Source organism: Dipodomys ordii, unplaced genomic scaffold (genome assembly GCF_000151885.1).
Source record: "Dipodomys ordii isolate 6190 unplaced genomic scaffold, Dord_2.0 Scaffold116, whole genome shotgun sequence".
Lineage (NCBI taxonomy): Eukaryota > Metazoa > Chordata > Mammalia > Rodentia > Heteromyidae > Dipodomys > Dipodomys ordii.
Window position 1 is genome coordinate 3,269,595 of NW_012267332.1, and position 19,812 is coordinate 3,289,406.

The 19,812-nt window shown below is 33.9% G+C and overlaps 1 protein-coding gene across 1 annotated transcript in view; it reads left to right on the forward strand.

Moving 5' to 3' along the window:
* Abcb7 (ATP-binding cassette, sub-family B (MDR/TAP), member 7) overlaps positions 1-19,812 on the forward strand; it is a 124,168-nt gene that overhangs the window by 53,250 nt on the left and 51,106 nt on the right. Inside the window, exons 2-4 of the mRNA XM_013028930.1 lie at positions 576-653; positions 2,926-3,012; positions 13,934-14,053. Coding sequence (XP_012884384.1) covers positions 576-653; positions 2,926-3,012; positions 13,934-14,053 — 285 coding nt within the window. The remainder of the gene's footprint in view (positions 1-575; positions 654-2,925; positions 3,013-13,933; positions 14,054-19,812) is intronic.

Here is a 19,812-nt window from a genome sequence, read left to right on the forward strand (position 1 = left end):
AAAAAAAAGGGCAAAGCTAGATATAAAGTACATGTAAAGAGAAAAAACACTTTGATATTCTTTATGAGTAATGTAACTTACTTTATACTTGGACTACAGTTTTACGCATGTACATATGTATGTATGTATTTTTTTGTGGTATGATGATTGAACTGAGGGCCTTATGCTTGCTAGGCAAGTGCTCTACCACTTGAACCACTTACCCTCAGTCCTTTTGCTTTAGGTTTTTTTCCATACACATTCTTGCCTTTGGTTGGCCTCAAACTGTGATCGTCCTGCAACCTTCACTTGGATTATAGGTGTGTAATGTTATGCCTGGCTTGTATTCTGAGATCAAGTATTGCTCACGTTTTGCTTGGTCTGGCTTTGCTTGAACAATGATCCTCCCAACTCTCTCTTCTTAGTGGATGGGACCATGCCTGGCTATTATGCCCTTTAGAGACATGTATTAAAGACAACCATTTAACTAACAATGGCTGTGGTTATTATTTTATGTATGAATATGGACAAAAGATTAATCTTAATATTAACTGTCTACTCTGAAATTTTATACCCTCTTTTTATCTTTTTAACAGAGCCCAGAATTGTTAAGAAATAGCACATGGCAGATATGGGGAAAAGATAATTCAAGACAGTTATTAGATGCTACAAAGGTAAGATTACTTCTACATATAGTAGGAAAAGCATGCAAGCCCGTGGACATTTTCCAAGTTAGCCTACATATTTACTACAGATTTTATATTTCTCAAATAATTTCCTTTTTTATGTTTTTCTAAATGCTGGCAAGAAGGTATGTTTCTTTGACTAGAAATACAGAGATAAATCTTGGTATTTTTCTACCCCTGGAGAAATCTGTATGAATCTCATGAGATCATTGCCAAGTAGAATAACATTTTTTCAGAAAGCTTTTATAAATGTAATGGCAGCTTGTTGACACTTAAATTCATCCTGGTAATTTGTATCTGATCTATGGAATGTTACAGTTTTTCAAGAGAGTGAAATTTCTTTACTTTAGAAGATACTCAGCAGAATGCCAGGAGAGATTCTAAGCTTGTTAGAGCCCCTGGGGTATGTGATGGTGAGTTTACATGTTGATGAGACTTAATTTTCCTGGCTAATGTAAGTGAAAGGCATCTTTAAAAATTCCCTGTACTTTAAAACAAGACATAAATTTCCATAGTAGAAAAAGACTAGAAAAGTAGAAGATGTTCTAAATCTTAGAAACTTCCTGTACTTTTTTCTCTCTGATTAATAATTATTTACCACTAATGTACAAGAAACTGACACTATTTGAATTTATGTAGAGGCCAAACAGTGCATTTGATTTTCCATTATTAAATTAAAATTACAAGAGAAAAAGTCTTTTGCTTTAAGTCTGCATTGTCTTGTGTTTCATTCACCACACCCCTTGGTAAAACTTGCCTTTTAGAGGAAAAAGCTGTCTTAGAGAGACATTGCCAGACTAAATATAACTTTTTGATGTTTTTCTTTTCACAGAATGCTTTGTTGATCTAAAAATCAATAATACATTTATAGCAATTACTTTTTGTGTCTTAACTGGTAAGAATAAAAAGGGACTTTTGCTTTTAGTAATTCCATTTTGATAGTTTGGCCCTGAGCTGATACTTTTGTGTATAGTACTGGTACCTATTAGTGTTGGTAAGAATCGTGTTCTTGTTTATTAGGTCCTGATTATTATGACTGCTGAAAAGTATCTTATAGTTCTATACTTCACTAAGTAGTTTTAAATTATATTCTTCTTACCTTAAGTCGTTGTAGAAGGAGTTACCATTCAACAAATCATTTTATGAGTACAATGCATCTTAATGTCACCCTTTTCATCAGTCTCCCTCATCCCTTCCAACTCTTCATTAAATTGGTTTTTTTTTTTTTTTTTTTTTTTTGCCAGTTCTGGGGCTTGAACACAGGGCCTGGGTACTATCCCCGAGCTTCTTTTGCTCAAGACTAGTACTCTACCACTTGAGCCACAGCACTACTTCTGGCCTCTTCTGTTTATATAGAACTGAGGAATCAAACCTGGGGCTTCATGTATGTTAGGCAAGAACTCTACCACTAAGCCACATTCCCAGCCTAGATAAGTAAGCTTTTCAATTGTGAAAACACTAATATTAGCAAGCTTAATTTTTTGCAAGTCTAAATTTTAAACTGAGTTGTTTATATCTTATTTTCTCAAATATTTTTATTTATATATATGTCCTAATTTTAGCAGTAATCTTAAGACTTTAAAAAGTTTAAAATAGCAAATAAGGCTAGTTCGGAGGTATGTAGCCCTTTTACAAGCTTATGTAACAAGTATCAAAGGAATCCACCCTACATTGCTGTGCTATATACAAGACAGTATGGTCTATACCAGGAGAGAGAAAAAACACTGAAGATATTGCCCCTAACCTTAAGAAATTTACTTTGTAATAAGAAAAACAGAACACATATGCAGATGACTATAGCATAAGATAGGTTGTGAAGTATTAACAACTCCTGTTGCTAAATATAGATGAGTCAGAATAAGAAAAAAAGAATCATTGTCTGAAATCAAATTTATTAGTTTTTTTAAAAAATATATATACACAAAAAAGCAAGTAAGGTATTAAATTAATTAACTATATTTTCTTATCCAATAATAGAGTAACAGATTATAGCTCTATGGTTGTGAATAACAATAAGGGAGCCAGTAGAAGTCAAATAAAATATAATTCAAAAAGCTGTTTAGAGAAGGTGATTTGACTATTTGTTGTAGCTCAGTATCCTATGTATAAATTTAGCTGCACGCTAATTCTGAAGGTGTTTTGCTTTACCATGCCAGGCTAAAAGGAATGCCTTTGAAGTCATTTGGGGGTATTTATAAGATTAGATTGTCTAAGCCAATTTTTTTAAACACCTGAAATTCTTGGCATCATTTTGAACTAGGCTCTCCAGTCATGGCCACTGATAGAAAAGAGAACATGTTGGCATGGTCACGCAGGAGGAGGACTCCACACAGACCCAAAAGAAGGGGTAAGAGCAGTAACTTAACAAGTATCTGAGAATTGTCTGGTTGTGCTTACATGTAAGATATATGTATTTAAGATTATCATATTTTCATGTATATATATATATATATATATATATATAGAGAGAGAGAGAGAGAGAGAGAGAGAGAGAGAGAGAGAGACAGACAGACAGACAGAGACAGAGACGGGGTCTTGGTATGTATTCCAGGCTGGCCTGAATTTGTTATATAGCCAGGTGGCCTTGAGCCCTTAATCTTCCTGTCTGTCTTTTCACTGCAAGGATTATGGGCTTCATGTTCTAGTGTATTTTGGTTAGCTCAGCTAACTGTATGTTTTCTAATTCAAAATCACATCAGTTGACTAGAGTTACATAGATAAGCTATTTATAAACCTAATTTTTAAATTTTGTTTTGAGACAGGGTCTTTTTGTATAGCTCAGATTAACCTCAAACTCAAAGATCCTCCTGCCTCAGCCCAGTTCTGGGGTTGCAATCATGTACAACAATGCTAGTTTAAATGTTTTAGTTCTCTAAAATATCATTAGTTATTTGTTGCATAATCTACTCTTTCAATAAGTAGGCAAATTAATTTCACATTTACAAATGATTTGCTTTGTATGTGTTTTAAGGTCTATGATTTGTCTTTTGTATACTTAGTTCCTACCTACATTATCTCCTAGCTTCATGGTAAATAGTCTGTATACCATTTATTATCCATATTCTTTGTTCTTATTGTTCTTATCATTATACAGGCATGCTAAATAGGAGAGCTCCTGAAATAAAAAGATTTAATTGCACTGTACTTTTTCTAAGTGAGTGAAAATGTTATTGGACTATTGGTACATGTCTCTCCATCTGGTCCTTTTTCTCTGAGCTTGCTTTTATTTTCTTCCTCTGCTTTGACCGAATCATGTGGCACTTCTAAGTAGAAATAATATTTTCAGAACTGATGGCAAAGGAACAAATTTTATGCAAAAGTGCTCTATAAATTGTAGAGACATAGGTAAATATTATTTTATTTTTTCAGTAGGTAATTGGTAAAAAACACTTTATCAATTTTCTTCTTCTTTGATTTGTAGTGTAGCTGTTTTCTTTCAAGGTACTCAAAGCACTAGACATTTATGTTTCTGTCCTATTTTTGTTATTGCTATCCTTTAGAAATAGCAAATTGTCATATGATATAATTTTTGGGGTGGGGGGTCTGGGCATGGGGCCTGAACTCTGGGCCTGGGCGATGTCCCTCAGCTCTTCATATGATATAATTTTTAAAAATTAAGCCAATAGTGAGATTTATTTTTCAAGGTGTTAGTCTTTGGCATGATATCTGCCAGTTTTCAAGATCATCTGTCATCAAGGCCTCTTAAGGAAAATTGCTAATAATGCCCTAAACACAAATGAAAATATGTTGACTAGAAACAAGAAGTATCATGTCTCAAGCTCAAGCAATATAAACTTCAAGGAAGTTCATAGTGTGCAAATATGAAGATGTTGCTATGAAACCCATTTTATGCTATTAAAAAATCAGGAAAAATTATAAATATCAGGATAGTTGCTTTTCTAATACAATATAACAAAGCAAAAAAATCACTGAAATACTTTATTTTTGGTCTTTATATCTTTGTTCTTTTTCCTCTGCTATCTTTGTAATACTTTAGCTTTGTTAGCTAAATACAATAATAGAATATTGAGTTTAGAACCCAAGTAAGAAACAAAACAGTCTGGAATTACAATTAAAAGTCTATGCTTGAAAAAAAAAATCTATGCTATAAAGCCAGACTACCTGGATTTGAACCCTGCTCCATCACTTCCTAGTAGAATGACCTTGAACAAATTTCTTTTTTTTCTTTTCTATTGTTAGTGTAGAGTTGATATACATAGGGTTATAATTACATGAATCAAGTAATGAATAATGAGTACAATTCTTTTTGATCCGTGTCTCCCCTTCCTTCACTCTCTCCCAGTTTTTCCTTCCCATCCCCACCCACAAGGTATCCAGTTAATTTTCCACATAGTGTCTACTGAGTATCACTTTTGTATTTGTTCACCCTTGTTGAACAAGTTTCTTGTCTCTCTGCTTTGATTCCTTCATCTGGGAATGATCATACTGAAAGGGATTTAAATATGTTAACTCCTGACACCCCCACATAAGAGGTATTTAGTGAATATTAGCTGCTGTTCTCATAATGCCAGGCTATAAGGCTTGTCCTCTACTACAGTCTAGTCACTTAAAAAGTATGTGTTGTATTTTTGCTTTGTGCTAAACTATATGCTGAGTACTGAAGATAGAATTATGAACAAGACAGAGTCCTTGCTGTCTAAAAATGTAACAATTTAGATGACAGAAAATCTAAACTATTAGATAGTATTTTTATCAAATAATAGATATGACCTTAAAAAGCAACTAAAATCTTTAATGCTTTACTTTTACTCATTCTCACTTGTGCATTTTAGATTATTTGGTGATAGTACTAGAGTTTGATCTTGGGCTTCATGCTTACTAAGCAGATGCCATACCTTTAGCCCTTAAAAAAAATTGTTCTCTCTGGTTATTTTTCAAATTAGGGTCTCACTTTCTGCCCAGACAAGGCTGGACCACAATTCTCTTATTTATGTTTCCTGCCGAAGCTGTGATAACAGGCACACACACCACTATATAATATATTGGTTGAGATGGGTTACCAAAAATTTTTGCTGAGGATAGCTTCAATCTTTGATCTTCCCAATCTCAGAGTCACTAGTAGCTAGGATTACACATGAGCACCAGCACCTGACTCCATTTTTGTAACCTTAACACCTATTAATCAGCAGTAATAATGCATAGCAAAATGTATACCACCTGTTTATCCTTTGTGGCAATCATAATGGGTTTGTGAAAAAGGAGTGGTAATTTCAATTTTGAAAGTTGCTGCTATTAAAATAGGTGAATCAAAGTGTATCTTTCATAATAGAATCTTGAGATTTTTTTTTAATGATTTTACTCCTGCATCTAAATTTTTATTTTTATTTATTTATTTTTTGGGTCCGGTCGTGGGGCCTGAACTCTGGGCCTGGGCGCTGTCCCTCAGCTCTTCAGCTCAAGGCTAGCACTCTACCACTTGAGCCACAGCACCACTTCTGGCTTTTTTCTTTTTGCTTACGTGGTGCTGAGGAATCGAACCCAGGGCCTCGAGCATGCAAGGCAAGCGCTCTACCACTGAGCCACCTTCCCAGCCCTCCTGCATCTAAATTTTTAGCATACCTTTCCGAGGGCATCTGACAGTGAATTTAGTTCATCCTTTGCTTTTAAATTGGAACATAAATAACGCAGAAGTTAATGAAAAGACAACTTACATTTTCCTAAAGACCTTGCTTGACATAGTTTTTTAAAAATCTAATTGATTGGATAGCTTCTGAAGTCAATAGTAGTAAAAGGAGATTAGTGCCCACTAGAGCAATCAGACAGCTTTGGAATAAATCTTGATTTAAACAGAAGTAAAACAGCAACTTGGAGTATTTAAAATTGAAAGATTGAGGAGATAATGAATGTGCAGATTTGTTAAAATGAGCAAGCACACAGATCAATGGATAAGAATACCTGGATGACATGGAGAGGCTGTTTTCTCACTCAGATTTCATACATCATCAAGCAAGCTTATGATCTTCATTTGATATCTCAAATTGACTTCATTTGGGGATAAAGAATTCACTGACTGGCCAATTTAAATATCTGTATGCTTGCTAGTTACTTTTCATTGTAAATTATTAAATGAACTATTGGATACAATCCATCTCGTGTAGCATAATCAATTTTTCCTCCGGGCCTAATCACCACTGGATATATAAACTCTTCATTGAAAGTTCAGATCAAGGGAGCTTAGAAAACCCTGAAGTTCAGAGACAATAACAATAATTCCAGAGAGCCTTTTCTGATAGTTTATATTTTCCTCTAATTCTAAATTCATTCCATAATGTAGGTGAACTTTGGCTAACATCTGAGTTTTTCAGTTATACATCTTCCCGACTTGCTTGTCTTCTTTTGACCTAGCTTTTACCAAGCCAGGAAGAGTATTCAAGTAGCTGTCTTAATTATTCCTTTAATTAATATTGCCTTTAGCTTGGGCTAAGGAGACATTTGTCTTCTCTGGATGGTTTATCTGTCCCTGAAATTATTCTAAATTAGTTCTTTAGGGAAAAGACATTCTAGCCCATATTTTTACAAAACAGATACCATTCCTTTTTTTGTGTTTTTTTTTTGCCTTTCTCACCACAAGTTTTGCCTCTAAGTAGTTTTTCAAATTTAGTCCCTTGATTCTGGGAGTTCCTACATTTTTCTTATTCAAATTTAGGGATATCTGTAAAATAAGAATTCTTAGATAAATCCTCTTCAGCTAAAGGAAAGGTGATTCAGTTACCTTTATCAAAAGACTATTTTCTTTTTTCTTACTCTTTCATTTTCTTATCAAAGCCCAATGGATTTTGCTCTCTTGAAAGGAATGAGCTTTTAGTAAAAAAAATTTGCTTTTCCTTCATGCTTGATGACATTTTCTGGTGAGCTACACAAAATTCTCATCTGAGAAGCAAAACATGTATTTATTTTAAAAAGTTATCTGTAATATCTTGAAAGTCTACCAAATGAGCTATTCCATGCTTTCTCATTATTTTTGTACCCTCTCCATGTGATTCTTAAGTGTAAATGTTTCCTTATAGTTCATTTGGCTATGAGACTTTACCTCAGGTCACACTGTCATAATGAACACGGCTGCATATAAGCTGTATGATTTGTGTTTTTTTCCCAGCTAGACACTGTTAAGTCAGCTGCTTCCAATTTTATTTGTATGTAATCATGTAACCCTTAATGAGGTTTTAGTCAGCAAGGCATCATTGTATACATTAGTGGTCTCATAAGATAATAGTGGGTTTAAAAAATCCTGTACTTATCAAACACATAGCTAAAAAAAAAGGATAACAAAAAGAAAAATAATACAGAAGAAAGAACAGTCTTCAAGAAAATGAAGCAACTTTGCAGACCTCAATAAGCTTAAGTAGTTTGAAAACATGGTCCCCAATCTTACTAGAGAGGAATAAATATATCTTGCTCATAAGCAAGTTTATGATAAGAAACAAAATAGACCATTACTATGGACTTACTTCTGAAGAATGACACTCTTCCAAGAAATGCCTTAGACAAGTCCTTCAGGAGATATTTCAATAGGCAGTGTGATTGTTATAGGAGATGATCATTCACTCACTGTGTGTTAAACACATTACCTCTGAAGACCTTCTAGTGGGGACAAATTTGGAGGTAGAAGGCAGTAAGGTTGATGCTTTTGACCATATATAGGCCCAAAATAATCTGTGTGTTTGTGTATTAGTTTTTAACTTAAATGCTTAAAAAACTTGAAAAATTGATAGAAAGGCTATTTTCATAAAGCTATACAATGTGTGTTTTAAAATAAGTATGTTAATCATTTTCATCATTGTGATAAAATGTCTGGGAGAGAAAGTTTTAGAAGAAGCAGCTCACTTTCAGAGGTTTCAATCCATCAGTTAGCACAATTATTTTTAGGCCTATGACAAGGCAGAAAGCCATGGTGGGGAAAGCTGTTCACCTTCTGATATCCAGGAAGTACAGAGAAGGAAAGGGATGGATTGGGGACAAGGTATATCCTTCAAAAGTACCTTCCAGTGACTTACTTCCTCTAACCAAACCCCAGCTACTATTAGCTCATTCATTCACCTCTGAAGTCAGCAGTGGGTTAATCCATTGATGCAGTTAGCACTCACGTGATCAGTAGAAATTAATCTGGGATTAAGTTTTAAACACAAACATTTATAGGTAACACTTGTGTCCAACCCCTACCTGCATTACTTACAGTCGATTTTTTTTCTTTTAAATTCATGAAGTGAGACAGTAATAATAAGATGAGGTTAGTTAATTAAAGGATTTTAACATATAAATGTAGTTTAACCAGTGTATACAGCATTTTAAAAGTCTGCAGTATTGCACAGTAATGCCCTAGGCATTCACAGTCACTGTCCACTCAGTAACCCAACCAAAACAACTTCTATGGTACGTTCCCTAGACAGGTGTATCATTAAAAAATCTTTTAATACTATGCTCTAACTATATTGTTTCTATGCTTTAAATATATAAATAGTGGCCTTTGTCTTACATTTTCTTAATATTCAGCACAGTAACATGTTATACAAGTTTGTAGACTAGGAGCCAAAACAGCTTGGGTATGGAGTAGGCTACACCATGTAGGTTCATCCAACAAAATCACCCAACTACACATTTCTCATAGTGTATTCCTGTTTTTAAGCAATGTGTGGCTATATTTGATTTGGGACCACTGTGCTGTGATCATGCTGTTTATCTTCCTGTGTACAAGTAGATGTCATTTTCATTATTTTGTCTTACCTGCTCAGCTTTATGAAGATGTATATATTGATACCTAGTAAGTAAATATTTAAAAATGCATCAAAGGTTATAGTGACTTTATAAGTCAGTTATTAGGTATATTTCAAGAATATCAGTAAGAATCTTCACTAGCATTCCTGCATGGAAAGGCTTAATTTTCTTCATCCTTTAACCTGTGAATATTAGTAAGAATTTGTCCTCATGTGTTTGGAAATAGATTAATTCACTAGGTATGTATTGAACATTATTTGCAATGTGAATTAAATTTCTTCTACTGACACCTACTTTTTTCCTTCTCTTGGGCCACCTTGTTTTCAGTCATTTTTATCTCTGACAACTGTGACACTTCCAAACTTTTTCTTTAAATGTCATTTCTAGAAAAAAATCGTGCAATAAAATTTTATTATTCTAAGATCTTAGTGAGCTTTTTCAGATTTCTTCTTTTGCTACTTTGGTATGTTTTTTTTTCTGACTCTCACGCTTTTCTTTAATTATAGCTGTCTAATTCCAATACATAGTTGAGGCATTTCTAAAAAGTACTTCTAATTCTACCACAGTACTAGTTTTACATTGTAATGGGGCTTGAGATGTCAGTTCCAAGTTTTAAACTAAGAAGGCTACATGTATATATTCTGGTAGTAGAGGAGAAAGTAGATTCACTTTTACTTTTGCAGGCATTTAAAATATTTTTATACATTCAATTTTGGATAGCTTTTGCAGATATATAATTATCACTATTTTTTTGAGACAGCATCTCAAAATGTAACCCAGGCTGGCCTTGGACTCATGATCTTTCTGTATCTGACTTCCACTGTTATATTTTAAAATATTTTAATAATTTATTGTGAAAATTCTAAGAATTTCACAGTTCCTACTTATATATAAAAAAGATTTAGAGAAAAACTGTAACCATATTATCCATTAGTTACTTCAGGAATTATGACCTTTGGGGCAGACAAAAACTTCATTTCCCTAAATCAGTCCTTGATTTCTTTTCCATGCACTGTGGTGCAGTTACTCTTTACATAGTGTTTTCAAGTAACCCAAAGTATTGTCTTCCTCTTTGGCCATTACCTACATTTTACACCCTTACTTTACGAATGTGATCTTAACTCATTACCTGACTTGTGTAACTGTAACCGCTCTGTATATCACCTTTATAATAGCAATTAAAAATTAAAAAAAGAATGTGATCTTAAAGAGGTATGTGAATTGTTATTGGTATTATCTGTTTACATACTATTGAGTCAAAGGGAAAATAAATAGTTGATATAATGGTGATGCCAAGTCACTCTCAAGCTAATGTCTGGTCTCTCCTAGCATTCGATAACCATTTTGTCCAGAACGAAATAACTTCTGGTTTTAGAAGGAGATATATTATCTTTTAAGATCTACATGATGGCTACCAATTTAGTTTTACATCAGTACAGAAAGAATAATTTGGTTTAAAGCTCTTTAAAAATATGCCTTGGGGCCTGAAATATCTCTTTGATTTGGCCTCTACTTTTTTAAAAAAGACATTAGTTTTCAAACTTTATAGTTTATCTAAACTCTAACTGAAGTCATGTCCTTTATAGCTTAATGGACTCGTAATGCATGATTACACAACTTCAGAACCCATTTTGTTAAATGAAGTGGTGACATTTTATGCACTATTAAGCCAACTAGAATAATTTTCTTGCTCTTAGCCATAACTTCTCTGTGTCCTTATTGAAAAAATTCTGGGGTGTATTGTAGACGGTTTTGACAGGAAAAAGTGTTTCTAAAGATATGAGGAAACAGGGCCTTTTTCCATTATTCCATCAAGAAAAATAAGGCAAGCAAAACTGAAATGGGAAAGTGGTTGAAATGCCCCAGTTTGTGTTGTAATGCATTAAATTATATTTATTTTGTAATCGTTCGATTGGAAAAGTGAATTTTAAAATTACTGCCTTATTCCATTTTTAATGCTTTACCAGTTATTCAACTGTGTGTGCATGCACGTGCGTGTGTGTATATGTGTAAAATAAAGCATTAAGAAGAACTATACTTTCAGCATTTTATATTTTTGTCTTCTGTATTTAAAGCAACTCAGGATGGTAGTCCTGTTTTCAACACAATATGAACAGTTTTATTTCTGTTAATCTTGGCACAATAAATTACCGAAACATTAACAAAATAGTTTCCTGAGCCCTATGGGGATAATTATAACATAAAAATACCTGAATTATATAATGTGCTGTCCTGGGTTTCTTGCATGTTGACAGTTTTCTCTATTCTTTTCTATGCAAATCTACTTGAAATTGTGTAACATTCCTCCTTTTAGGAAGCATTGAAACTTTTTTGGGGGGCAGAACTAGGATTGAAACCAGGGCCTTGTACGTATATAACAGGCATTCTACGACTTGAGCTAAGCCCCTAGCTTACATGTTTTTCTTACTATATGTGAATTACATTAAATATAAGCAAGCAATGGCAGTAGTAAAAACAAATTTCAGAGATTCTACCTACTCACACCTACTGTCATTAACACTTTGGGACTGTTATTTTCCAGATCTATAGTATGGTTGTGTAAACTTATATACACATCATGTTTTCTTCCACAAAAGATGTTTTTTCACTCTGCTTTATTTATTGAATATGTTTGTGAGTCACTGTATATTTGTGGATGGTGTTCATTTTGTTTTATGCATTCACACTTATTTGTTTATATTAGCCTCCATTGTTGATCATTTGCAGTTTTCAATTTTGTTTATATTAAAACATCATGAACATGAACATTGTTATAGCCAAGTTTTTACTTTTTATTTATTTCATTTATTATTGATTAACTACTCTATGTTAGCTACTGCTACTACAGGATTGGGTTATAGCTGTGAGTACAAAACACAATACTCAAATGTAATTTAAATTCTAGCAGGAAAGTAGGTGTCAATCAATATGATCTATAAGAGAAAATGATGACTTTGTTGAGGAAATGTTGTTTAAGCTGTGGGTTAACTAGTTGAAAGAGGTTGTAAGGTGGTAGAGAAGCTGAGATATTAGAAAGACACGTAATTCTAGACAGAAACAAAACACTATTATGCAAAGGCTCTGAGGCAAAAGGAATTTCGGTATGTTTCAAGGAACTGACAGTAAGCCAGTGGAGCCTGAGCACTGACAGTGGTATAAGACAATGCTGGAAAGGTAGACAGGGGCCAGGCCAAACAATAATGTACATTACAGACCTTGGTCTTCACTCCAAAAGATAGGATGTTGCTTAAGGGTTTTAAGTTAGAAGTGATATCTGGTTGTAAGAATAAATTATTATTAGACAGGGAACAGACAGTATGCAGAGAAATCAGTTAGGAGGTTGTTGCAGTGAGTGGGAATTAATAATAGTTTAGATTATGTTGGTGATTGAAATTACAAAATAGACAAATTCAAAAGATTTTCAGGGGTAAAATAGATTCAATTTTGGATGCAATTTTAAGATTTTTTAAAGCATAAATTCTCACAAATGGAATAATTCCACAAAGAGTGGAATTATTTTAAAAGCTCATAATAGATACTGTTTTCTGTGAAAATTATTTCATAGCATTCCCCACTAATAATATACTTGAGTGTTCATTTCTATATACCCTCATTGGCAAAGAACACTATCTTTTTTTTAATAACTTTTCAAAAAATTGAGCTAATATTTCAATTTTTTGAATGGAGATTGTATCACCAACTGTAATACAGTAGTTTTAGAGTATGTATTGATTATTTTAATTTTAGAAAATGTGGGTTTGATTATTTAATATCCTATCTCTAAAATTGAAGCACAAACCAAAAGACTTAATAGGAATATAATAGTCTCACCTCTGTAACAAATACCAATATGTCTTACTTCCCTAAACACAGTATTATAACTTTTTACCATGAATTAGGACTTAATACTCTGAATCTGACTGTAGAGATGGAAATATAGAAAGGATTTTAAGGCTTATATAACTCTGGATAAAAAATAAATGTATAGTACATGTCCTCTTTGCCAATACTTGATAGCTTTTCAAGCAGTATGAGGTTGACTAGGTGATATTAAGAAACTTAAAAGAAACAAGCAGTTCCTTAAGAAGCAATTGAAATAGTTGCTTTGGGGGGGGGTGGGGGAGGTCGTGGGGCTTGAACTCTGGGCCTGGGCGCTGTCCCTGAGCTCTTCAGCTTAAGGTGAGCACTCTACCACTTGAGCCACAGCACCACTTTCAGTTTTCTGGTGATTAATTGCAGATAAGAGTCTCATGGACTTTGCTGCCTGGGCTGGCTTTGAACCATGATCCTAAGGTCTCAGCCTTCTGAGTAGCTAGGATTACAGGCATAAACCACTGGTACCTAGCTGAAATAGTTCCTTTTTCTCCAAAGTATCTTGAATTTCAAAATATTAGCCTTTGATTCAAGACTAAAAGTTATATTCATAATACTAAATGTTATATTCATAATGCTAAAAGTTATATTCATAATGTTTTCATATGTTTTTCAAATATGTTTAAAATGTATTTACAACTTTGTTTTCTCTCTTTTAACAGTTAAAAGATGTTGATACTCAGAAAATCATAAAGGCAATGCTTTCTTATGTGTGGCCTAAAGACAGGCCAGATCTACGAGCTAGAGTTGCCATTTCCCTGGGGTTTTTAGGAGGTGCAAAGGTAAGAATGGGAGAAAACATTCATAGTTTTATTGTTATAACTAAGAAACACGATGGTATTTTCTAATCGTGAACCCACAGCTGCTTTGGGGCAACATGGCTAACTTTTATGATCTTTAACTTGTACAATTATTCAGTGGACAGAAATTATATGTTATGTAAGATTTATCTCTGGATCAGAGTTGGATCCTCTCAACTTAATGGAATTCACTCCTATAACCAGTGTGTATGATACAGAAACATTGGCTGTAACATAGGAAACTTAAAGAAGTCCCTTGAGTCTTTTTGCACATATTTCTCCTAAGCATGGTTCCCTGTAAATTGAAAAGAGGATGAAAGCATTTTAGGCACATTTATAGCCATAAGTGGCAAACAATATCAAATGAAAAACTACAAAGGCAACCACAAAAGCTGGATATATTTAGTGTCAAGACACTCTATATTTTAGCAACATCCTCAGTTTTTATTAGTGCTATATGGCAGTCATATTAATGACTATAAATTTTCAAGGAAAATTGAAACCTTGAGCAAGCCAGTTTCCTAATTTGTAAAATAAGCTTTTTATTATGAGTAAGTGAATTAACATATTATAAGCTTAGAACAATATCTTTTCAGGCAAAAGAAACAATATGGATGTTAAAATAAAAATAGAGCGACTTGCTTTAACATGTGCAAGGCTTTGGTTTCCACCCCCAGTAACACAAGACAATAAATTAGATTTCAAAAGTATGGTTGAAAGTGTTTGCTTAAGATCTTGTGTTAGGACTCAGATCTTAGCATTTCTTATATCATGTCTATTTCCTTTTATTTACTCATTTTTTCCCTACCCTAAACATATTGAAAACATATACGTAGTATGGCTCTTGGCACTATTTTATTCAAATCTGAATAAAGCAAATTCTCTTCTTGTAAATCACACAGGGCCAGTTTTATTTTAGTGCTCTAATACATGTAGGCCATAAATGATTTAAAGGAATACCAGTTGCATGTTGTGGAGTTTCAGAGAAACGACAGGAGGAACAGCTGTGAAAAGAGCCGGAAAGATTCCTTAGAGAAGATGGCATCTTGTTGTTGTTGTTTGGCAGCACTGGGGTTTGAACTCAGCCTTGTGTTTGCTAGGCTGACACTGTACCACTTGATACATTCCTCCAGCTGGGTTTTTTGCTGGTTGTTTTTTTAGATAGAATTCTGTATACTTTTCTGCCCAGACTAGCCTTGAACCTCAATCTTTCTTCTCTCAGCCTCCCAAGTAGCTAGGATTACAGGTATGAGCCACCAGGGTCCTGCTAGAGATGGCATCTTTGACAGATTTGGATTGTTATAGGTATAAGCATAGAGTATGTAGAGAAGAAGGAATAGTTCCTCTTGGCTCCTGTGAGAGCAAAATATCCCAAAAGGAGCTGGAAGTCAGATTAGACAAATAGAACTCTGCATCATCTAAAGTTGAGAGGTGTATGAATTATTCTCAAAGTGTCTTACAGGTTTGTGTTTCATATGTTAGCACATTAATCAGTATTATTGTCAATTATATGCTTTTTAGAAATGTACTTTTTATCTGTGTGTTTATGAATAATTTTATACAGTAAATTTCTTTTAGACAAAAAAGACAGCTCCCAATTTGAAATACCTTAAACTAAAAACAAAATAACTATGTAGAAAATAGGAACTTCTATTTTGAGTAGGCTAGTAAGATTAGAGGTGTGCTTTGGGTAATTAATCTGGTCCTGTTGAAAAAGATAGGTGAGAGATCTAAAGTAGGAATACCATTCATTTCAATCATTTATTCAGTAAATACCAACTAGTTATGAGGTCAATCTAATAGTTTAGGTAAACAGAAATAGCAGTCTCACTGAATTGATGGTTGCAATGCTAATATGGGAGAAAAAGATGCCAGAGACACTGTGAGATGGAATTAACAAGACAGCAACAGATCAGTTATTAGAAGTTAAAAAAGGAATAGGATTCAAGGATGATGCCAGGAATGGAAAAATGATAATGCTTTTAACAGAAGGTAGAGGAGATCAGGAAATCTTGTTAAAGGAAATGAAGGTCTTAGTTATAGACTTGCTAACTTTGAGATGCTAGCAGAATATCTAGACAAAACAATTCACAGGGTACTACAAGGGGCAGGTCAACCTTAGGAAAAAGCCCAAAATTACATACATTAAGAGGTGATACTGTTTTACAAGAAATGTACTCATTACCTCACTCATCTAACTGTAACCCCTCTGTACATCACCTTGACAATAAAATAAAATAGCTATTTTTAAAAACTTGAAAATGATAAATGTAAAGTTAAAATAGGTGGTAATTGAGACCATGTAAATTAATGAATTTACTAAGGAAAACAACGGAAATAAAAGACAACTAGGGACAAAATCTTTGTTTTGAAGGGAAGTAAACAGTAAAAGAAACTATATAATTTATTTATGCTGATTAAATAAGAAACTGAGAAGGAGTACTTGAAAGAGGTAAAAGTACAACCAAAATTGAGTGTGACTCCATTTTCATAACTCCTTTCATGCCTCTGGGCTCTGTTGAGTCCTTTCCCATGAATCTGACTTATTCCTGAAGATAGTACATATTTAAATCAAGATGCTTAGCAACAGATAAAGAATCTATACTTCATTCTATTTGTTTAAGTGAACAGAAAGAACAATATTACAAATCTAATTTTGGTAGCTAATAATAAAAATTTTAACATTTGTATTCATTATTGGCACAGTTCTGGTTTCTGGATTGTCTTTTACATTGAAAATTCCTTAAGAATAAAGATAATTCTGAGCTATGCAAGGCAAAAATTAGCAAACTGACCTTTATTCCTTTATTAGCTGAATGTAAATATCTTGCTGACAAGTTAAAGGTGGATGGTTTCCTGGACTTGCTTGTGAATTGAAGAGGACAGTTTAGAATATAACTAATTAAGCTAGCACAGGGGAGGAGTCTTAAGATACTAATTACATTTATATTAAGATTTATTTTTAGACTGAGCTTCAGTTCTTCAAAAATAAAGATCTCTGTTGTTTGGTGACAGGTCAATATCAGAGCATGAAATCTTTAAACTAACTTACTTAAAGACTAAACTATTTTTAGAAGGCTGATATTTGGTTCTTTAGTCAGCAAGTACTATTTGGAAATGGAAAGTGCTGTACTGAACTCTTAAAAACTGGTTACAAGTAAAATGAATAAAGAAAATCCTTTAGGAATATGTTTGGTTCTTTTTGAATCAAGAACAGGAAGAAATTGTGAGATGTTATGATGGGTGCCTGATAGAACCTTCAAAGCATATAGAAAACAACTTTAATTTTATTAGATAGGAACTCAGCCATAGAATGATTTGAGACATGTCGAGCATAGTAGTAGCAGTATCTAAGAGCATTAGTCCAAACAACATCTTCTACCTTCTGGACTGTCATCGGTGTGAAAGGGTGCATTATTCCAAATTATTCCAATTATTCCAATTGTTTATATTTAGCAGTATTGCACATATGTTCTGTAACTGGTGAGCAAAGATGGATTATTACCCTCTTTCATCCCTTGGCTCCTTGTTTTTCTTCAAACCTGATTGCATGTTCTGACATAAATACTTTGGACTGATCAAAGAACCATTATACTCTGATTTCCCCTACCTCATCCAAATATTCTGTGGTCCAGGTACATTCTCAGCCTTAATAAGCTTTTCCTATGTTTGTTTGGCAGTGGTGGTGTTATAACTAGGCCTGAGGCATAGGTGAGAGAGAAAGAATAAGGAAATGTCAAGTAAGAAAAGGAGAAAAAGGAGTTGTTTTATGCTTAATGTATGTGGGACTACAGTGTATTGTCTACTTGCTTATTACCTTTGAATGTTCTTTTCATTTTGAGGGTCTAAAGGTTATCATTTGACTGCGGCAAAGATTGCAAAGATAAACTATATTATTATAGGCATATTTTGAGTCCTAGAGACCTAGAAGGGTGGGTATTCTTCCATCAGAATCGGAACAATTCTATCTAGTATGTTGGGGTTTTATATGATATACATTTTAGGGGTTCTGCAGCCAACTGAGGAAAAGAGACAGAAACAAAACATGGTTTTCATTCATTCATGTGTGTGTGTGTGTGTGTGTGTGTGTGTGCATGCATGCATGTGTGTGCATGCATGCATGCATGTGTGCGTGTGCACGCACATGTGTGTGCAACAGTACACAAAGTTGAACTCAGGGCCTCAAGCTGTCACTTGGTTTTTCTACTCAAGGCTGACATGCTAGAGCTTGAGCCACACCCCTACTTCAGCTTTTTGCTGGTTGATTGAAGATAAGAATCTTTCAGACTTTTCTGCCAGAGTTAACATGGAACCAACCGTGATCCTTAGATCTCAGCCTAAGTAGCTAGGATTATAGGTGTGAGCAACCAGGGCCTGGCTCATCTTTAATCTAGGGATTTTAGTTCTTTTTCACTGGTGTGAGGAATCTTATTCTGCCAAGGGTGAGTTGGGTAAGGTAGTAGATAAACAAGGGAAAGTACGTGTGTCCAATCATTTACCAAATGGTTTCATGAGCCTTCTACAGAGATTCCCCACCCCTAATAAGGTCTTTTGAGCCTTCCTACTAGGTGTATACCAGTATTTTTCATACAATAATACCAGGATTTAAGAAAACCACAAAACAAATTTACCAGGTTCATGAGATTTTACAAATAGATGTTATCTTTAATGTTCCCCAAAATGTTTATTCATATTCTCTAATCAACACCAGCTTGAAAAACACTTAATTGACAGAAATTGTGGGCAGAAGTAATTAGAGTATCAGGTGCCAAAAGGCACTTTTGATTAACAATTGTTAAAGATTAAAATTAGGTATCTTTAAAATTATAAAATAACTTTAGGAGAGAATATGATTTATTACAGCAAAATCAATATGCATCTTCTACAGAGATATAGCTATTAAATAAGTAAGAAGAAATATATGAATTGAGAAAACTCTTATGGATTGACTGACTGCTGGGTGCAAAGTAATGGCCAGGAAGCTGGAAATAAAAATTGGAAAAAAATGTGAGCTTAGCCTTCCTGGAGTTGTATCATACTGAAAGAAAAAAAAATATAAATAGTAATAAAGCAGTTACCATATAACATCCAAAGGAAGACACTATTGAAGCTTTGGGAGTGCAATGAAGTAGGTCTTTAGGGAAGCTTCAGGGAGGCAACTAGCATTTCCCAGGAACTACTTTGACATTTGTAACTTCAGATTTCTTATGCACTTCTTATTTGACATGGAGTAAAAAAATCTGAATAATACTTTTTAAAATGAAACAGTACTACCTGGATACATTAGATAATTTGAGAAGTATTTAGGAGTACTTTTTAATTAAAAGATTTATATTTTTGCAGGACTTGAAAGATTGAAAGCTTCGGGCCACGCTAGGCTACATAGCAAGACCCTGTCTGCAAAAGCAAAAGTTGAAATGAAAATGTAGCTCAGTAGTAGAGCGCTTGCCTAGAATATGCACGTTGCCTGGCGTAAGGATCTGGGTTTGATCCCTAGCACTGAAATCAAAAGCTTTTAGACAAATTTTAGATTTACAGAAAAATTGAACAGTGAGTACAGTCTTTATATACCTTTTTCCTCCCACACACAGTTTCTTAATGTTTTTTTTAAAATTTTATTTTATTTTATTTGTGAACATACTGTACAGAGGGGTGACAATTACATAGGCAGGATAATGCGTACATTTCTTACCAAGCATTGCAGCCTCCTCCATTTGTTTACCCTTCACATCCCTTCCCAG